Here is a 19,991-nt window from a genome sequence, read left to right on the forward strand (position 1 = left end):
TCTGCATGTCAGCCAAGTGGTAAGCTGACACTGCCAGGTACCTGCTCTGACTTCCACAATAAGTTATCTCGACCTCTAGCTTGTTGGTGTGTTTGGTAAGATCACTGAATGCTAATGAGACAAGTTGCACCATTAACAAGGCATTTAACAAGCTATAATTACCCATAATTGGCAATTTGCTGTTGGCCAGCTAAGAATCTCACCTCACCACTTGTTAAAAACGTAAAAAATGCAGCGAGATGCTCTCCTCCTTGAAGTAAGCCCAGCCTCTCCAGACTTCTCATTTGATTCCATCACCAGGTTAAAACTCACACAACACCAGGTTATAGTCCAACAGGTTTGTTTGGAAGCACTAGCTTTCGGAGTGCTGCTCTTCCATCAGCAGTTTGTGCCACCAATCTCGCCACAGGTCATTTTGTCCCCTGTGAAATCCTGCACTACATCCTAGTGGCCAATGTTCATGTGACTGTGGACAATGGATGTCACAAGCTAATTGACCGTACAACATTACAGCAAAGTCTGGTTCAGTGATTGTGCAATTCTAACCTTATCAAAATTGTAAGTATTTTTCTTGTACATTTACATTACATACTCATAAGTAAGTCCAAATGTGAACTGTTCGTGTTAAACAAGTCAGCTACAGTAATGCACAACAGCTAGTTTACTGTTGAAATTACAAAGGTAAATTCTAAAACTACAACAATTGAAGTTACTCACAGAATAGAAGAAAAGTTATCATCGACCAGAATCATGCCTGCTGCTTCTTTACTGACATCGGTCCCTGTTCCTTTCATAGCAATTCCAATATCAGCAGATTTGAGAGCAACAGCATCATTCACACCATCTCCAGTCATCCCCACCACTGCATTGTTGCTCTGAAGGGCCTAGGCAGAAACAATTATAAGAAGTATATAACTGTATCGTTTGCAGTTAGTACAACATTTAAGCTAAATTTATTACTGCTTAAATTAGCTGACAGGCATCTAAAACAGCTTCAATTTACCATGACAACATCTTTAGACAAATTTGTTAAACATTTGAATAATGCCAAACCAGAAGGGATTAATACATTTGCAATTTATTGTGCAAAGTTTGAAATAATTAATACCTTAACAATTTTCTGCTTGTGCTTTGGACTTGTTCTAAAGAATACAGCTACCTGACAGAGGAGGGGGTGTTGAGAGGACGAGAGAAGAGGGAAAACATATACAATTATTAAATGGATAATTTACATTAAAATGCATTTACTATTCTAATTTAAAACATATAACAAAGGCATGACAGCAATATCTCTAAATAGCTCCATTTTTATGCCAAACATTCAAAAATATACAACTTTCAGGGGGCTGAATAAATATGTTAAAGTGAAACTTATAAATACGCATGCGGAACGTGTCTTTAGGTTAATGTGCACATGCAAGACTTAGTGCATGTTTTGAATAACTGGATTGGGATCATACCTTCATTACCATGAGGGAAAGCTCCTCATCTTTGAGTAGGTCCAGTTGCTCTCCTGACATAACCTCCACATCATCATTATAAAGGTCTATGCTTTTTCCTGTACATATAAATTTGAAAAAGATTACCAACTACCATGCAACCAGGTTATGCTTTATACCTTAGATCATTTTATTTGAAACACATTGTTAGGAAATATGTTTTCTTTTGTTTGTAACTGTTTGCCCAAAAATAGCTTTTTAATTGTGGTCCAAGAATACGAACACACCGACTCAGTGAAAATAAAACAATGAAAACGTCACATCCAGTGAAGTATTCCCAGTAGCATGTGTCCCAAGAGAGAAATAGAAACCAGTGATAGAGTCATAGATTCATAAAGATGTACAGCACAGAAACAGACCCTTCGGTCAACCTGTCCATGCCAACCAGATATCCCAACCCAATCTAGTTCCACCTGCCAGCACCCGGCCCAAATCCCTCCAAACCCTTCCTATTCAGATACCCATCCAGATGCCTTTTAAATGTTGCAATCGTACTAGTCTCCATAATTTCCTCCGGCAGCTCATTCCATACACATCGCACCGTTTGCATGAGAAGGTTGCCCTTTAGGTTTCTTTTATATCCTTCCTTTCTCACCCTAAACCTATCCCCTCTACTTCTGGACTCCCCCACCCCAAAGTGACTTTGTCTATTTATCCTTTTCATGCCCCTCATGATTTTATAAACCTCTATGAGGTCACCCCTCAGCCTCCGACACTCCAGGGAAAACAGCCCTAGGCTATTCAGCCTCTCCTTATAGCTCAAATCCTCCAACCCTGGGAACATCCTTGTAAATCTTTTCTGAACCCTTTCAAGTTTCACAACATGTTTCCGATAGGAAGGAGACCAGATCAGTAAGCTCACATATTTTAGTCATCGCTGCAACTCATCTTAGGAATAAAAATCAGACAGCAATATGATTGTTTTTTTTATTAGATTCCCTACAGTGTGGAAACAGGCCCTTCAGCCCAACAAGTCCACACCGACCCTCCGAAGAGCAACCCACCCAGACCCATTCCTCTACATTCACCCCTGACTAATGCACTTAACACTACAGGCAGTGTAGCCTGGCCAATTCACCTAACCTGTACAACTTTGGACTGTGGGAGGAAACCGGAGCACCTGGAGAAAACCCACGGATTATTAAAAGTATGTCCAATGGATCATCCATTACAAAAGGTCCAGGAATGGAGTCGAATCATAAGTTACCAGAAGATCAACCAAGGACAATAAAATGCCATTCAGCCCACGAAAGCTTCTACCTCAAAATCCGAAATTCCCCACTGTAGCATCGAAGTACATTTTGATAACCCCAGCAACTGCCTCCATTGTCTTGTCTGATTAATTATTCTACAGATCGATGTTGATTAATTTTTATCAGTGCCAGTTTTTATTCATTTATTGGTCTTTTCAGTTTACATATTAAAAAATTGATATAGATGTGTGCAGAAGACTAGATCATTTAGTATTTATATAATTGATTTCATATGTTAATAAGAAAAGTACGATTCAGCACAAACCATAAGGCTCTATTGCTGGCATTGAGCCTTGATAGCTTTTGTGGCAAACACAATTGGGGTTTCAGTGTATTTCAATTTCTGACATTGTAATGTTCACGTTTGACAGATACATAGCTATATTATAATACTCAATCTTCTCTTCTTTTACTATCCTATTGCATAATCAGTCCTTCATATTTTTCTTATCAATTTAAGAAAAATAGACAATCTATTTCAGGTTGACACTTTTTTTCACTGGCTCCTATGCATAATAGAACTTGTTGTCTATCCAGGCATTACAATGATCAGCTTTGTTCAAAAGTTGGATGCTACGTTGTCTGGCATGCAGCAATACTGAACTATTGGATAGTGCGCTGAATGGGCAGAAAAAGCACTGGATACAGCAGCAGATAAATATCCCTTTAATTGTCTCCATTTCTTTAAAATTGTCTTGTCTATAATATTATCTTTTCTGCCTCAAATTTGGTGAATCATTACACAAATAGAATTTGATAGGTAAATTACTAATTACTTAAGATTCTGTCAGGCATTCGACCCCAAAATGAACTAAACACGAAAAGAATTGTTGTATAAAATAATGAATGCCAAAATTCACAGCACCTATAGAAATAGCCGTCTCCTTAGAGTCTCCAGTGATCATCTTTACAGCAATGCCTGAGCTTTGAAGCATTTGAACTGCTCCCTTGACTTCAGTTCTCGGTGGATCAATAATGCCAATCAATCCCAAGAAAGTAAGTGCGCCTAATTCGCATCCAGCAGCTAGTGTGAGCACTGAGAGAAAGAAAAGGGAAGAGAATCTTGTTAAAACTGACTTTGTCTTTGTTGAAAATGTATTATATTTAATCAACTTGGATTTGAAGCCAATAGATGTTGAGATCATGTGCAGGCTACCTTTGAAACCCTCTATGTAACAATCTAGGACTTGACATCAGATTTTTGCTATGAAGGATAGCTTTTCCTCTGCGGAAAAAATGGCAGAATATTTCAGAAATCCTAAGTCAATTTGAACCTGGCATTCCTGTTTTCATGATGACAGGAAATGGAGTGGTCTGTAGTTTGGGCATGCACATTTTAAGAAGACAGCTGCCTCCTTAAATTATTTGAATTTTAATAATATGGAGGTGCCGGTCCACTGGGGTGGACAAAGGTAAACATCACACAACACTAGGTTATATCCAATAGGTTTATTTGGAAGCACTAGCTTTCGGAGCATCGCTCCTTCATCAGGAAGCTAGTGGGGTAGGATCATAGGACACAGAATAAAGTGTCATACAACTGATGTGATGTATTTAATAAACCTAGACGTCTGTTAGGTCTTTATTCACTTAGAATAGGGTTGCAGGTTTCGATTCATTAATAAGTAAATCCCGGAGCTTTTATCAAGTCACATTTCTGAGATAACTTAAGGTTTTATAAAGAAAAGGTGACATCTCAGCTCAGACAATGCATTAAAGGTGTGAGGTTAGAGTCTGTTTGTATTCCAATCTTGAGTCAAACTGGTTTTATTTCCAAAGTTGGATTTGATATAATGTCGCATGGTCTGACTGCCTACAGATTGTGTGCTACTTGAACAAAATAGAATGGATCTGCAAATAAAAATTCTAAATTGTTCAAAAAGTCCAAAGATGTGCGGGTCAGGTGAATTGGCCATGCTAAATTGCCCGTAGTGTTAGGTAAGGGGTAAATGTAGGGGTATGGGTGGGTTGCGCTTCGGCGGGTCGGTGTGGACTTGTTGGGCCGAAGGGCCTGTTTCCACACTGTAAGTCTAATCTAATCTAAACAATCTATAGCCAGTCAATCCATGTGACATGTTATCAATTCCTACTTTGGAAATAAAACCAATCTGACTCTTGACTGGGATACAAACAGACTCCAACCTCATATCTTTAATGCATTGTCTGAGCTGAGATGTCACTTTTTTTTAATAAAACCTTAAGTTATCTCAGAAATGTGACTTGAAAGAAGTTCTGGGATTTACATATTAATGAATCGAAACCTGCAACCCTAAGTGAATAAAGATCTAACAGACATCTAGATTTGTTAAATACATCACATAGTTGTATGACACTTTAATTTTTTCTGTGTCCTATGATCCTGCCCCACTAGCTTCCTGATGAAGGTGCAACTCTCCGAAAGCTTGTACTTCCAAATAAACTTGGACTATAACCTGGTGTTGTGCAACTTTTACATTTAAATGATTGGCAGCCTCCATTTAAATCTGATCTTGGAATCCCTGGAGTTTGGAACTCAGATTGTAGACATTACAGCTGGTAGGGGCAGACCTGTTGTCTGTTTTTTTTGGATTATCAGGGTGTCTGTTTGGACAGCTGAGTTATCCCTATGAAATACTTTCAGGGCATCTTATGATTGGGGTCAGGGATAATTTGGGGAGGGGTGTTGTTCAGGTGCCCTTTAGGACTGTCAGTTGTGGAGAAGATTGTGCACAATCCAGTGGAATTGCCCAATGTGTTCAAATGTATTTCTATGAATGAGATTGCTTTTCTCAATTTCATGCAGTCTGTAATTTACAATGTTAAATAATGAAACGTTATTGTTTTTCCCCTGTTTGCAGTGGTGCTGTGGTACTTGACTTGGAGGTATGAGGGATCCTGGGGTATGGTTAGAAGGCCTTAATGGCATGGGTTGGCATTAGAGTGAGGAGGAGCAATGGAGATTTGAAGGGCGAAGGTTGGAAGAATGTTTTACATTTTATTCTATTATTTTATATTTTGGATGCAGTACTGGAGCCCTATGTTGGCTTTCTACCCAGCACGCTTGAGGAACTGGCAATCTCCTCAGGATGCATGGCCTGAGTACCCAATCCACGCTCCAGGCTATAAATGGGGAGTGTGGAAAGCCAAGATGGCTTGTGGAGCTATGGTTTCTTCTGCCGATCCACACCTGTCCAAACTACAAAAATTCCATGTCTTGATGTTAACCCATATTTTGGAAAGGTATCATCTTACTGAATGCACAAAGGAGAACAAAGCTTTCGGGTTGGATTTAATGATGTGGGTGAGGTGTAGACAGGCAGTAGTTGGATTATTCCTGACTTTTACACGCAATTACCCTCTAGCCCCAAATAATGAAGGTGATTGGAAACCAATCAACCAAACACAATTAATATTAAAAGGTGGCAGTGGGACTTCCTTCCCTCAGCAGGAGGAAATCCTGCCCTTCCGAAGTGCCACATAACCTGATTGGTCAGCATTTTGCAGTCCCAGCAGTGCCAGAATGTAGCAGTGGTCACAGCTGGAACTGCAGGCTGGCTTACAAGAGGGAAGGAGCCCACACCAAAACAAATAGAGGTTATTGGGCTGGGATGGATTAGGCATCTTACTGCTGGAATGGGTTGTGTGTGAGGAGTTGGCATAATACAGATAGGGACAAAGGAACGGAGAGACAAAGGTGAGAAAGTTAAACCCAATCTGCAAATGATATTCCTTTTGAAGGTGCTGACCCCCAACCCTTCTTCAGAGTCTATTTCCTTCCAGATCTTTTAAAAACACTTTTGAAAAACAAAATAAGCTGCCTAACCCCCGCTCATGCTGACTGTATCATGTCATGTGCAGGAAAATACTGAGCTCTGATGAACTCCGAACAAGCTCAATGGACACTTTGTTCATTTACATATGAAGGGCAGTTTGCCAATTTTGGCACCCCCTCCACCTCCTTTAACTACTATCATGATGAGCTCAGTGAGCCAACATATTTTACATGCCTCACTCCTGCCCTGCCTTAAGAAAACCTTAAGGTGGGGGCATATATTAACCTTTTGTACCAAGCAGAGCACCTCTGTGACAAAATGATCTGATACAACAATTATGATTAATATTCAATAGTTATCCATTTACCAGTAGTTATACATTACAATGAGGTAAAAAGATATCAAATACGTGCAGTTTTTCACAAGACAATTAATTGTTTATGAAGTTTAAGACAGAACACAAGACCGTACCCCGTAGACCCTCTGCTCCTAGTTTTGCTTGTTGTTGGATGTATATTGTCTTTTGTTGTGGTGTGAGGGGCACGGGCATACCGCCGTTGCTATAATTGCTACAGTACTGAATAACTCCTTCATATGCACCCTTCATGAAGTACATTTCTTCAGTTTCCTTTAAATGGCACATATAATAAAAACTGTTAGTGCTGCCGTGGAGACATAGACAAACCGCGGAAAATAGTTCACAAACAAAACAATCCCTACCCGACTCTTGTGGACGCATTTAACAGCCATCCATTTCTGTTCTGAGCTAAATGGATATTCTTTCTTCCTCATATAGCTCTGCTTAACATGATCAAGGTCCATCTTCAATTCAGAATGCAAGACATTAGATTTTAAAGTGAAAGGGTTGATCAATAATTTAACCAAATGACTTCTTAATTTTCCTTCAGACCTTTGCATTGAATCAGATGTACAGTTAAGTTAAAACTATATTTGCACAAAATCATGAGAGAAAATTTTATTAAAGTAGCCCTTCTTGTACACATGACTTTTACTATTTTCTAATAACCTGTTCAACAGGAAGTTCCCTGCAATCCTATCATCCCATCAACAGTCTGAGAGAGCTGAAAAACCTGTGTCACAAGTACATAGCCAAGGAATGGAGAACATGTAATGAGGAAGGGAGAGATTGCAATGTAACTGGGATGATGCACTTCCTGGTCTAGACACAACAATGGAAGTGTGCTTGGCCTATGGATCTGGACTTTTTCCTCTCTATATACTTGGCAGGTTACACAATGCAGCGGAAACCTTATTAAAATGATTCAAAAAATACAAACTCAATCCATGAATAGAAGCATGTTGCTACCTTAAAGAGATGTCATTATTGGCCTCCTTCTTAAGAGAAGATTGCTTCAGTGTTTTACCCTTTTTCAGTTCCACCACAATGATGAAAAGATGGTTCATGACAATTTTTTATGTCACTGAGTTGAATAAATAATCCTGATGGGATTGCAGGGAAACAGTAATTTATTCAGGTGAATTTTTAAAATGCATCGGAAGTCCCCTCCTCTTGAAATTTTCAACTTTTTAAGGTAATTTAGCTGTAGTTTGATATGAACTTGTAGCTATTGTTCCTGTTATGATCTGCTTAAAAATCCAAACGTATTTTTTCAGTAATTACCTTCATTGCAAGAGCAATTAAGGCACCTTCTGTTGGTTGTCCCATTAATGTGTCTTCTCTGATGATAGCATTATTGCATAAACATCCAGCCTACGAGCAAGCAAATGTTAAACATGAGGCCCCATCAATAATCCTTGCGGCAACTCACCAGTAACAAAATAACCCCATTCATTCCCACGTTGTTGCTTTCTGTTCCTGATTTTTCCTCTGTCCATGACAATGGATTACCTCTAACCCCAGGAAACCTTATCTGGTGTCATATTTTTATGTTTGGCATCTTATTAAATGCCCTTTTAAAACCCACTGTTTTCTACACCTTCAGATCATTCTAATTGATTTGCCAAGTTTTGGAGTCATTGATTGTTTTCATATTGTTCTTTATTAACATTAATTACATTAAATTCTTCACTTTTATTAGACCCTAAGTTCCACATTGTTTGGGTCTTTTTTGGGTCTGTAGGAGGATTGACCAAGGAGTCATACAGCACAGAAACAGGCCCTTGGGCCCAACTTATCCATTCTGACAAGATTTTCTAAATCTGAACTTGTCCCATTTGCCTGTGTTTGGCCTACATCCCTCTACATCCTTCCTATCCATATACCTGCCTTGTAATGTCCAGGAATGTGAAGGTTATGGCGGTTGGCTGTGGTAAATGTGGGCACATGGCGATAGACAGGGGTGATGAGTTTGGGTGGGATGCTGTTTGTGGGGGGGTGGGAGGATGTCAGTGCAGACTCAATGGGCTGAATGGCCCCTTTATCCAATGTAGGGATTATATGATGGAAAACAGACACAAAATATTTTGATTTTTACCCATTATAATTCTTCCTGTCTAATCCTCAAGGGTCCCAGATTTACTTTTATCACTCTATTTCACTTTACACACTTATAAAGCACAGACTGCAATAGTTTATTTTCTTAGTTTTTGTTCACTTCCATTCTATTTTATTCTTCTTGATTTTTATTTGACCATCCATCAATAATTTTGGAACTTGTTCAGTTTTATGGTTACTACTGTACTAAGTGGTCCTCGTTAATAATCTGTTTATTGATGCACAATTCGGGTTCCACCAGAGCCACTTGACATGAGATCTTGTTATAGCTTTGCTCCAAAAATAGACAGAAGAGCTGAGTGTCAGAGGCAACTAGAGATTGACTGTCCTTGATATCAAAACAGAAACTATGGGAATAGCTTCCCCATACAGAGCAGCAATTCAAGAAGAACACCCAACACCACCACATTTTCAAGGCCAATAAATACCAGTGACACCCACATTCAGAGAATGAATTAAAAGTAACTCACTTCAACCAGTTTTCCTACAGACAGATTGGAGAATGCCTTTACTATTTCTCCACTGGATGACAGGCGTACATCGCCATTTCCATTATATCCTGTACCAGTTACCTGCACCAAATGAAAATGCAATTTTAATTCACAAGCCCAAAATGTCAACAAATTAGATTTGGTCATTATTCAAATGATTGTTTTTCAATCCACCAGTTAACTCGCTTTCAATAAGAGCTACTGAATACTTTTAGATAGTTTAAGAATGAACCAATTAATGCCCTTTCTGGCTGATCTGTCTGCAAGCAGCTCATCTGACTGGGGCACCAGTGAATGTGAACCAAATTCTTCAACTGACATAGGTCCACTACTTTAGCTTCCATTGCAAACTGGCCATTATAGATCTCTTGGATATAATACTGCAGTCAAAGCTATTGTACAACAAATATTCAAAGAATGTTTTGTAAAATGATCCAAGATTGCACACAAAAGTTGGCTAATCACCATTTGCATAGTGACTTGACCATGCGTTTTTGTCTGCTGCCTAATCAATGCTATCCGATTAGTAGACACGGCTTATGGAAGGCTCCAGATTTTCATTGTGGGGGACCTTGAAGGGTGATCTCAAACTGTTTTGACACAAGAAAGTGCATTTTCAGATTACACCATTTTAAGTGGATGGTAACAGTCTGGACCAGTCGACAGAAGGGTGCTGGTGGAATTGAAAAGTTAATTGGAAGCATTTGCTCATCCTGAAAGAAGGCAGCAGCTTCATGTCCCAAGAACCAATGCTATTCCTCTGAGGCGGCACCTCCAGAAATCCAAGTCATGAAACAAAGGACAGATTGCTATATTACTATGACACCTTACAGGCCCTTTTGAACATTGATATCTACAACCAGAATGATAGAGATTCAGCTTGTATCACTTGAGCCTGAGTTTCCATTGCAGCACATTGACATTGAGTGGCTTCTGCATGACCTGTAGTTAAAGCTGAGACATTGTCCATCAAGTGCTGCATCATAGTTGGGTCCACAGTGAGGAAATGGAGTTGACCATCAGTTCCATGCTGAAAATGGACAGACTTTAAACTCTGCATTCACCCATATGGCTGGTGGTGCAATTGGTGGGATATGGCATTTAAGGATGTAACCAGTGATCTTGAGCACTAGTGTGACACTACTAAACTTGTTCTCGTACTTCATCTAAGCCCTTGGCATTAGGGTAGTGCTGTTGACTGTTACAGCTTCTGTGACTGAATGGCATATCTGGTCCACTGCCTTTGTAACGTTTGTTCAAAGATTTCTGAGTACCCTGTAAATAGAAAGCCTATCTCCTCCTCTCTACATTCTTTTTCATGGTCTTGAAAGAACTTCGAGCATGCATGCCTGGCTGTTTGCAGGTTAAACTCACTTTTGCAATGATTTCCAGGACTTGCTGTAGTCAAAATGCACCTTCATCCTTCTGAACTGCAGGCTGACTTTAAATAGTACAGTGCTGCTTTAAACTCATGCAGTACTGACTGCAGGTTGCAATTACATAAAAGAGCAGACAGACCAGAAGTTTCAAATTGGAAGGGATGGGTTTGAGTTAATCATGCATTGCATCCCTTATGCCCATTAACAGGGGTGGCTGAATTTGTCCTCCAAAATCTGGTACATGGATAAATTGTAATGAAGAAACCACAAAAGCCTTATCAGTTTGAGAGTGCAAGGTATGTCATTGCTCACCTCTGCATGTATTCCATCTGATGTAACCAATCGTGTAACAGTCATCTCGTTAGCTGTTAGGGTGCCAGTCTTATCAGAACAGATAACGTTACAGCAACCTAGAATTTAATAAGTGTAACTAGCAATTACATTGCATTTTGCCAAAAATTATGTTCGAGAATCAATTAAGAGGCTAACTTATTAAGACAGGATTCTATTTTTAGCTTGGCCATTCATATACGAGAAAGTTTGACCAGGTCCAATTGAAAGAAAAATGGAAATTTAATTTACATTTTTTTCAACAATGCAAATATATTAAAGACATTTGCTTTTAAACTAACCAGCTCTGTTCCATCTTGCCTAATAATTCCTCCAAATGATAACTTTAGATGGGTGGAAAACAAATCAAATTATTCAAATAAAAATAGTCATGATATTTATTTTAAGCTGTGTGACTTAAAATTGGAGAAAATAAATTCATTTTGTTGACTTACCTAATGTTTCTACAACAGGGAGTTTCTTTATTATCACTTTCTTCTTTGACATTCTAATTACACCTAGTGCTAATGTTACCGTGACAACAATTGGTAGGCCTTCCGGAATAGCTGCAACTGCCAGGCTATTAATAAAAACAAGAAGCCATGTTACAGCTAAGACTGACTCTGTCCATAAGCAAAGTGCATACATGATATTATGGTAAGGCATTATCGGATAGCAAACAAAACTACAGAAAATGATGGAAACAAGTTGTAGTGATTTGAACAAGGTCAGCCAGGAAGGCCTCATAGAATATGAAATCCTTGATTGAGGCTGTTAACCTGGTCCAATCAGGGAGTCCTGGCTGACAGATATAAGCAGGTGTAGCCCTTTGATGTGAAGGGCACTGCTTGTCACAGGCCACTCGGGTGTTTTCCTACTTTTCCTGGTGGTGGAAATTGAATAAAGATTTGTACACCTTGTCTCTCACTGTGTCTCACAGCTGCACACACACACCATGGGTACTGGGGATAAAAATAATAAGCACTACCGCAGTCAGGCGGTAGTGTGGGGGTCAATAAAAGAAAATAAAAAGGACTATCATTGCCCTTTGATAGGAAAAAAAAAGAAAAAAAAATAAAATAAGCAGGTGAAGGGCACTGCTTGTCACAGGCCACTCGGGTGTTTCCTTTCTTCCTGGTGGTGGAAATTAAATAAAGATTTGTGCACTTTGTGTCTCTCACTGTGTCTCACAACTGCACACACACACCATGGGTGCTGGGAAAAAAATAAACAGAAAAAATAAATAAATAAACAGGAGTATAGGGAAGCAATGGCCTAGTGGTAATATTACTGGACTGTTATTCCAAAGCCTCTGGTAATATTCTGGGGACATGGGTTCAAATCTTGTTTGAATTCAAGAAAATATTTGGAATTAAGAGTCTAATAATGAGATTTAAGTATTGTCCATCTCACTAACATTCTTTGCTGAAGGAAACTGTCATCCTGACCTAGTCTAGCCTACATGTGACCTGCAGTCAATGTGGTTGACTCTTAACTGCCCCGGGCAAGTAGGGATGAATGATAAATACCAGCCCAGCCAGTGATGCCCTCGTCCTGTGAATGAATAAAAAAAACAGCATGGATTTGATTCAGTTCCAACCATCAGCTGAGCTTACTCTGAAAGTCCGTTTAAAAGAGAAAAAAATAAACAGGAGTATCAGAGATTCTGTTCACTGCAGAAGTTGGCTCTGAGCTAGCTGGGTCAGTGTCATATATTTTGCAGATAAAAAAAGGGTGGTGTTTTGGCGATGGCTTACCAACCTTTATAGAATTCACAAGGGAAAGCAATTTGACCAACAAGTCATCCACTCGTGTTTTTGTTTGCACGATTTTGTCAATACTAACTGGGGCTATGATTATTACATTTTTAATCATTCCTTTTTCAGGGAATGAGGGCTAGGTTAGCATTTTTTTCCCATCCCACAGTCAATAGTGAATCTTGGGTCCCACATGTCAGCCAGACCAGATAAGGATGTCAGTTTCCCTCCCTAAAGGACATTAATGAACCAATTGGATTTTTCCTTAACAGTCAACTTTATGGTCATCAGCAGACTCTTAATTCCAGACTTTTTATCTGTCATGGTGAGACTTGAACTTGGGATCCCCAGAACATCATCTATGTCTTTGGATTAACAGCTCAGTGGTATTACCACTAAGCTTTAGTTACTCTACAATTGTGGATATATGTCACCTTTTGGACACCTAATGTGGGAGCAAGATTCTTTTCTCAAAATGAGTTGGTAAATAGATAGTGCTTTTATCATTTCAGCAGTTTTCATATCATGTTTCAACTCACAAATCACCAAATTCATTAACTTCATTTTAATCGCTTTCAGAAGTGTAGATGATTTTTTTGAAATTTAATGTCTCCTTCTCATAGAGTTTGTTTAAAAATACTCCTTTCAAAAAAAGGAGCATTAGAACTATTTTAACTTTGCCCAATTTACTTTGTTGCAACTTGCAGTCTCCCACCGCTATTTCCTTCTCGTGGTGAAACACTACATACATAATACAACACAACACTGAAACACTAGCACTCTTTCAAAATGGCAATTTCTATTTCTGCTGATACAATACTGCCTTTCTTCATTGCGGATATATTCCTACATATCAGTCACTCTTTGTGAGAGGGAAAAGATATAAAAGGGACCAAAGGGGCAATGTTTTCATGTAGAGGGTGATGCATGTATGGAATGAGCTGCCAAAGGAAGTGGTGGAGGCTAGTATAATTACAACATTTAAATGGCATCTGGATGGATATATGAATAGGAAGGGTTCAGAGGGATATGGGCCAAATCCTGGCAAATGGGACTGGATTAATTTAGAATATCTAGTCGGCATGGGCGTATTGGATGGAAGGGTTTGTTTCCGTGCTATACATGTCTGTGACTCTATGGTTCTTTCATGTATTTATAATGAAACCTTAAATAGTCACATATTCCATGTAAGGCAAGGATATATCATCATCTTCCATGGAACTGAATACAAATTTTCATCCCTTCGGCTGTAGAAATTTCCAGCTGAGCCTTATTTGTGTTAAGTTGCTAGGTAACATTGGATAAAGAAAGTAACCTCAAGGTCCTGACCAGGGCAGCTTTTCAGGAGACTTCAGGATCATGAATTTGACCTCTGACCAATTTGTAGCCATCTCACATCGAAGTTATTTGCAAAACCAGTGAAGCCAACAAAAAGCCTCCTTGTTTTACTTTTAAATTACTTGAATCTCATCAAATGTAAAAAAACACATTAAAAATGAGATTGATTTGTACCAAGTTTAAAAATATTGTTCTTGGAATCATGAACCTCTCCTGACTGGATATAGTTACATTATTGTTGGAAAAAATAATGCAGACTGTGCCATATGGTATCTCCAACAGAAAGAAAATGACACAGACCAATGATTTACAAAAATGGCTCTACAAACATACTGGAAATTAAAACCAGCTCCAATAATGCAGACACCATCATAAGCGAGAGGTGGAGCAGTCTGGGAAAACTGTAAGGAAGAAGTGCATCTCAAGATATTTAAAACTAGATTAATGTAAACTCACCAAAAACTATTCAAATGAATAGGAACCATAATAAAATAATTGCACCTTAAGGAATCATTCATTCATGAATTCAGCTGAGAAAGGTAGAAATTATAACCAACAACACATTCACAAAAAGAGGTCATTCAACAAGTAATATTAAACATGAAAATGCAACAAACACAGTTAACAAATAAAGCAATTATTTATCATTTGTAATAATTCAAACACAAATATGAAACCATCTCATGAGTTAAGGAGTGAATATTTTAAATCACTTTTGGTGGAGAATGAAGGATTAAATAAACACACTTTACTTTCTTTGAAAAAATAGTTTAACATCTTACTTTCACTCATAAGTTTTCCCCTTGCTCTGGTCCCATGCAACTGCCTGATGCCAATTAGCCTGCTCCACAACCTATCGCTCAATCCTATCTGGTAATAATAATGATTATTTTGTTCTGCAGCAGAAGCAAAAAGCATCTATGTAGAAGCAAAATTATTGCCAATAGATAAGCAGAATAAGAAAAAATTTCACTCATCTGTTTATCATAATGTTGTTTCTAAATAGGAATCTCTCTTTTTACTTAAGCAAATAAAGAACAACTATTTTTCCCATGTATAATACCCTGAAGCAGAAATTATTGAAGGCCAACAGGTTCATTCTCTGTTAATGACATATCATAATGGTCACTGCTATTCCATCACATGAAACAGAAAGGAACATTGATGTTCTTACCTAACTCCTATAGTAAACATGCCAAGGAGGTGCTTCCCTTGTGACCAACCAATCAGCATCATTAAACCTGTGGAAAATAAGGTTTGCAGTTACATGAAAGGTGTTGAAATGAATGAATTAAGACATTAGAGGTAAATGTCCAGGAGTCTTGTCCCAATCCATGGCTGCGAATTCAGTAATAGTGAAGTTACAGCAATGGAGGGAAGGAATCATAAAGGCCAAAGATGTGTAGGTTAAATGGATTGCTAAATTGCCCTGGAGTGTTCAGGAATATGCAGGCTACGTGGATTAGCCATGGGAAATGTGGGGTTATGGGGATGGGTAGGGGGCATGTTTGGTAGAATGTTTTTAGGAGGGATGGTGCAGACTCGAACTGCCTCCATCTGCACTATAGAGTCTATCAATTCATTCCCATTTGATTTATTTCCATTCACAATTTCACTATCAGCATAATTACACTTAACCAAAAATCAAAAAGTTAACAGATATATTTCATTTGGGAAATTTTTGATTTGTCATCTTTATTGGCCAAATTCAGAAAGCTTCTGAACAATTTTCAACAAGACTAGTCAGTCTTCCATTTGAATACCTACAGCACATGAGAAGATATGATGTTTTAATATGATAGGAATAATTCATTTCTGATGAAGGGCTTATGCCCGAAACATCAATTCTCCTGCTCCTCGGATGCTGCCTGATTTGCTGTGCTTTTCCAGCACCACACTCTCGACTCTGATCTCCAGCATCTGCAGTCCTCACTTTCTCCTTATGGTATATATTGAGATGTGACACTTCACAGGGGAGCTATAAGTCAAAATAGGTCACTAAACCTCATAAGGGGATATTAAGGCAGGTAACTAAAAGTTTGGTCAAAGACTTAGGTCTCAGGAACAATATGAGGTAAAGAGTAAGGAAGATTTAGTTAGGCAATTCCAGTACTCAGCATTAATGGCGAGGTGAAAAATGTGTTGCTGGAAAAGCACAGCAGGTCAGGCAGCATCCAAGGAGCAGGAGAATCAACGTTTCGGGCATAAGCCCTTCTTCAGGAATGAGAAAGGTATGCCAAGCAGGCTAAGATAAAAGGTAGGGAGGATGGGCTTCGGGGAGGGGCCATTAATGATGAAATGATTGAAATTAGGGACAATGTGGAGGCCAGAGTGAAAAGACCACCAAGATCTAGAAGGTGTATGGGGGCTGGAGCAGATTATCAAGATAAGGAAGGACAAGACCATGGAAGGATTTAACAAAGATCAGAAGCTTAAAATTTAAGTATTGCTTAACCAGGAACCAATATCAGTCAATGAGCACAAGCCGGATGGGTGGTTTAGTTTATGGCAGAGGGGATTGGGGGGTATGATGTGGGACGCTGTCCAAGAGCACACCAGAACAGTCCAGTCTGGACATGAGAAATTAATGGAGGAGTGTTTCAACAGCAGATGAGCTGAGTTGGAGATAGGTGATGGAGTAGAGTTAATGACATTACAGGGTCATCCTGAAGCTGCATATATGCGCTGGCAAGTTCACCTCAGCATAAAATAAGACACCAAGATTGCAAACATTCTGCTCTGCTCTGAGCTAGCGTGAGGTACAGGAAATGAGAAGTCAGTAGCTGGGGATTGCAGCTTGTGGTGTGATGAAGACAAAGGCTTTGGTCTTCTGAATATGTATTTGAAAGAAATTTCTGCACATCCAGTCCTGTTGTCATAAATATATAAATATATTTTAATAAATCATATTGATAAGAAATAGTTGGAGACCTATATATGCAATAGATAGATCTTTGGGGACCACAAAAGGCAACCGTTAGAAATAGGTTGACAATCCACTGCATGTGATTTTCTGGTTGCAAATATATAGATAACAATGAAAGTGAGCAAGAGCAGCTGCACTCAACTGGCTGATGATGAAGGACCAAGGTGTGATATGCATGTTGAGTTAAAATAAAAGCTGGCTTCTGGAGAAGATTCTGAATTATAAATGTTTGGCTCCAAGTGAGACAGAAAACAGTAGAGATGAATTGTCTTTCTTCATATTTAAACAACAGCTTGCCCTTTGGTGTATCAGTATGTATTATTCACTGTTCTAAGTAGATTTCAAGTTTGCATCACTATCTCAGTAATAGGTATTATTGTTCATCGAGATGTATCATTTAATACATGGGGTGTAACTTCCCCCACTTACAGTTAAAATGTTATCTTCAGCAAGATTTGTGCTGAATGATCCACCACGGCTTGGACTGACTTTCCTCACACCACCTTCCACTCTTCACCTCATTACTCATGTGCCTGGGTTCATGGGTGACTCACAGGGACTGAAAGGCCCACCACTGCGAGCACCATCTGTTGTACACACCTCCAACAGCATGTTGGAATGGCAGCTGTGCTTCACTTCAGATGCTACAAGCCAGAACTGACCCTCACACTATGATCGGAATCAGAAACAGAAATTGCTGGAAAAGCTCAGTAGGTCTGGCAATATCTGTGGAGACAAGTCAGAGTTAATGTTTTAGGTCCAGTGACCCTTCTTCAGAACCGATGGTAGCTCGGAAATTGTCAGGATATATGCAGAAGATAGGGTGAGGGGAGGGGGTAAGGAGTAAATGATAGTTGGGGATAGAGCCCAAAGAGAGAGAATCACAGTAGGACAGAGAAAAGAATGGATAAGCACTAACCTAGGAGAATGAATGGCAAAATGGGGATTATTAGTGGCGAACAATGAGTTGTGTGTGATAGTATACCATGTGATTAAAAAGGTCTGGTGTGTGGGGGTTGGGGTAAGGACATGGAAGACGTTGTCTCATGTCCTAAAATTGTTGAACTCGATATTGAGTCCAGAAGGCTGTAGAGTTCCCAAGTGGAAAATGAGGTGGTGTTCTTCCAGCTGAGCTGGAGTACTGCAGCAAGCCTGAGACAGAGATGTTGGCCAAGGAGCAAGATAGTATATTGAAGTAGCAGGCAACTGGAAGCTCAGGGTTTTTTAGTGGACAGAACATAGGTGTGTTGTGAAGCGGTCAGCCAGTCTATGCCTTGTTTCCCCAATGTACACTGTAATGTTCGAGCCTCTATAGTCAAAGTGTACCAGAGGTAAGGAAAGCTTATTCTATGCTTTGTTTTCAGGGATGTGGAACTCAGGGTGAACGAAATGGTGGAAAAGAGGCTGCAGTTTTTGTAGACCCATCAAATACTTTCTGGAAATCTAAGAATTGCACATTCATCGGTTCCCCTTTTCCACGTTACCTTTTCAACTGGTCAAATTGGTTTCACTTTTACAAAATATTGTTGACATAGCCTTGAACTTATCCAATTCCTACTTTAGCATCTTTAATAATAGCTTTTAACATCTTCCCTCTAATAGATGTTAAGTTAACTGGCCTGTAGTTCTGCTTTCTGTCCCTTTCCATTTATGGACAAAAAAGGGACATTCACTATTTCCCGACCACATCAAGGGTGTTTTGGAAAACTAAAACCAATGCATCCTCTATCTCACTAGCTGCTTTCTTTCTGACCCTATATTGAAGTCCATCAGGATGTAAGGACTTGTCTGTCTGCCTGCAACTCCAACAATTTACCAGTACCATTTCCCTAGTGAATGTGATTTTCCAGAGTTCATCCCTCCTTCCATTTTCCGATTTATTGCTGCTTCTTCAAAGTTGTTTGTATCCTTACAGTGAAGACTGATATCCAATACTTGTTCAAATCATCTGTCATTTCCTTATTTTTCATTGTTAACTTTCCAGTGTCATTCTATAAAGCACCAAAGCTTATTTGATTCAGTGTTTTTTTTCAACTTTTTACCTATTATGATCGGCCTGTATTGCTCGCAAGACAAAGCTTTTCATTGTGCCTCAGTACATGTGACAATAAATTCAATTCAAAAAATTGATAAAAATTCTTATTGTTTGTTTTCAATCTGAACTGCCACTGTACATGGAACCTACCAAGATTCATGGATTACAACTCTCACTACTGCAGGCATCATGTCCACTCACCAGCTCTTATCCACTTCATATTCCCAAAATGCTAGCGTGCTCTCTGTACTTCGCACTCCATCACTGGGGACACATCTCCTACTCATGCATCACCACTAACTGCCCTTCCATTCAAGAGGGATGGTGGGGCATGAGCACTTACATATGTTGTCGTGAAGAAGCAGCTGTATGATAGGCAGAACAAGCACTCAGCAAACTGTAGTCACTGCAGATACATGTCAGGAATTTGCTCTGTCTTGTTTATTGGTACAAAGAAGAAGATTTGATGTAGCCCATTGGTGAGATTAGTTAGGACTTCAATGAGATGTACTGAATGGATATAAGGTAGTTGCCAATCAATGTTGAGATTGTGAAGTTGCCACTTAAGACTTGAGGGAAGAGAAGGAAAGATCCAGAATATTTTTCTCAACATTGGGAATCTGATATTTTTCATTATCACTGTAATTTCCTATCTTCCCTGCCATCACTCACGGTACACCAGAGTGAATTAAATTTTGCCCACGATTTCAAAATGTTCTTGATTTACAGAAAACTTTGCTCAGGGTGAAGGAAGC

The 19,991-nt window shown here is 39.1% G+C and overlaps 1 protein-coding gene across 1 annotated transcript in view; it reads right to left on the reverse strand.

Annotated features, from left to right (window-relative positions):
* LOC132823658 (calcium-transporting ATPase type 2C member 2-like) overlaps positions 1-19,991 on the reverse strand; it is an 85,706-nt gene that overhangs the window by 17,183 nt on the left and 48,532 nt on the right. The window contains exons 11-21 of the mRNA XM_060837608.1: positions 15,450-15,516; positions 11,636-11,760; positions 11,163-11,260; positions 9,451-9,552; positions 8,147-8,236; positions 7,225-7,326; positions 6,976-7,132; positions 3,618-3,788; positions 1,461-1,558; positions 1,109-1,159; positions 718-884 (exon numbers count right to left, since the gene is read on the reverse strand). Coding sequence (XP_060693591.1) covers positions 718-884; positions 1,109-1,159; positions 1,461-1,558; positions 3,618-3,788; positions 6,976-7,132; positions 7,225-7,326; positions 8,147-8,236; positions 9,451-9,552; positions 11,163-11,260; positions 11,636-11,760; positions 15,450-15,516 — 1,228 coding nt within the window. The remainder of the gene's footprint in view (positions 1-717; positions 885-1,108; positions 1,160-1,460; positions 1,559-3,617; positions 3,789-6,975; positions 7,133-7,224; positions 7,327-8,146; positions 8,237-9,450; positions 9,553-11,162; positions 11,261-11,635; positions 11,761-15,449; positions 15,517-19,991) is intronic.

Source organism: Hemiscyllium ocellatum, chromosome 17, assembly GCF_020745735.1.
Source record: "Hemiscyllium ocellatum isolate sHemOce1 chromosome 17, sHemOce1.pat.X.cur, whole genome shotgun sequence".
Classification (NCBI taxonomy): Eukaryota; Metazoa; Chordata; class Chondrichthyes; order Orectolobiformes; family Hemiscylliidae; genus Hemiscyllium; species Hemiscyllium ocellatum.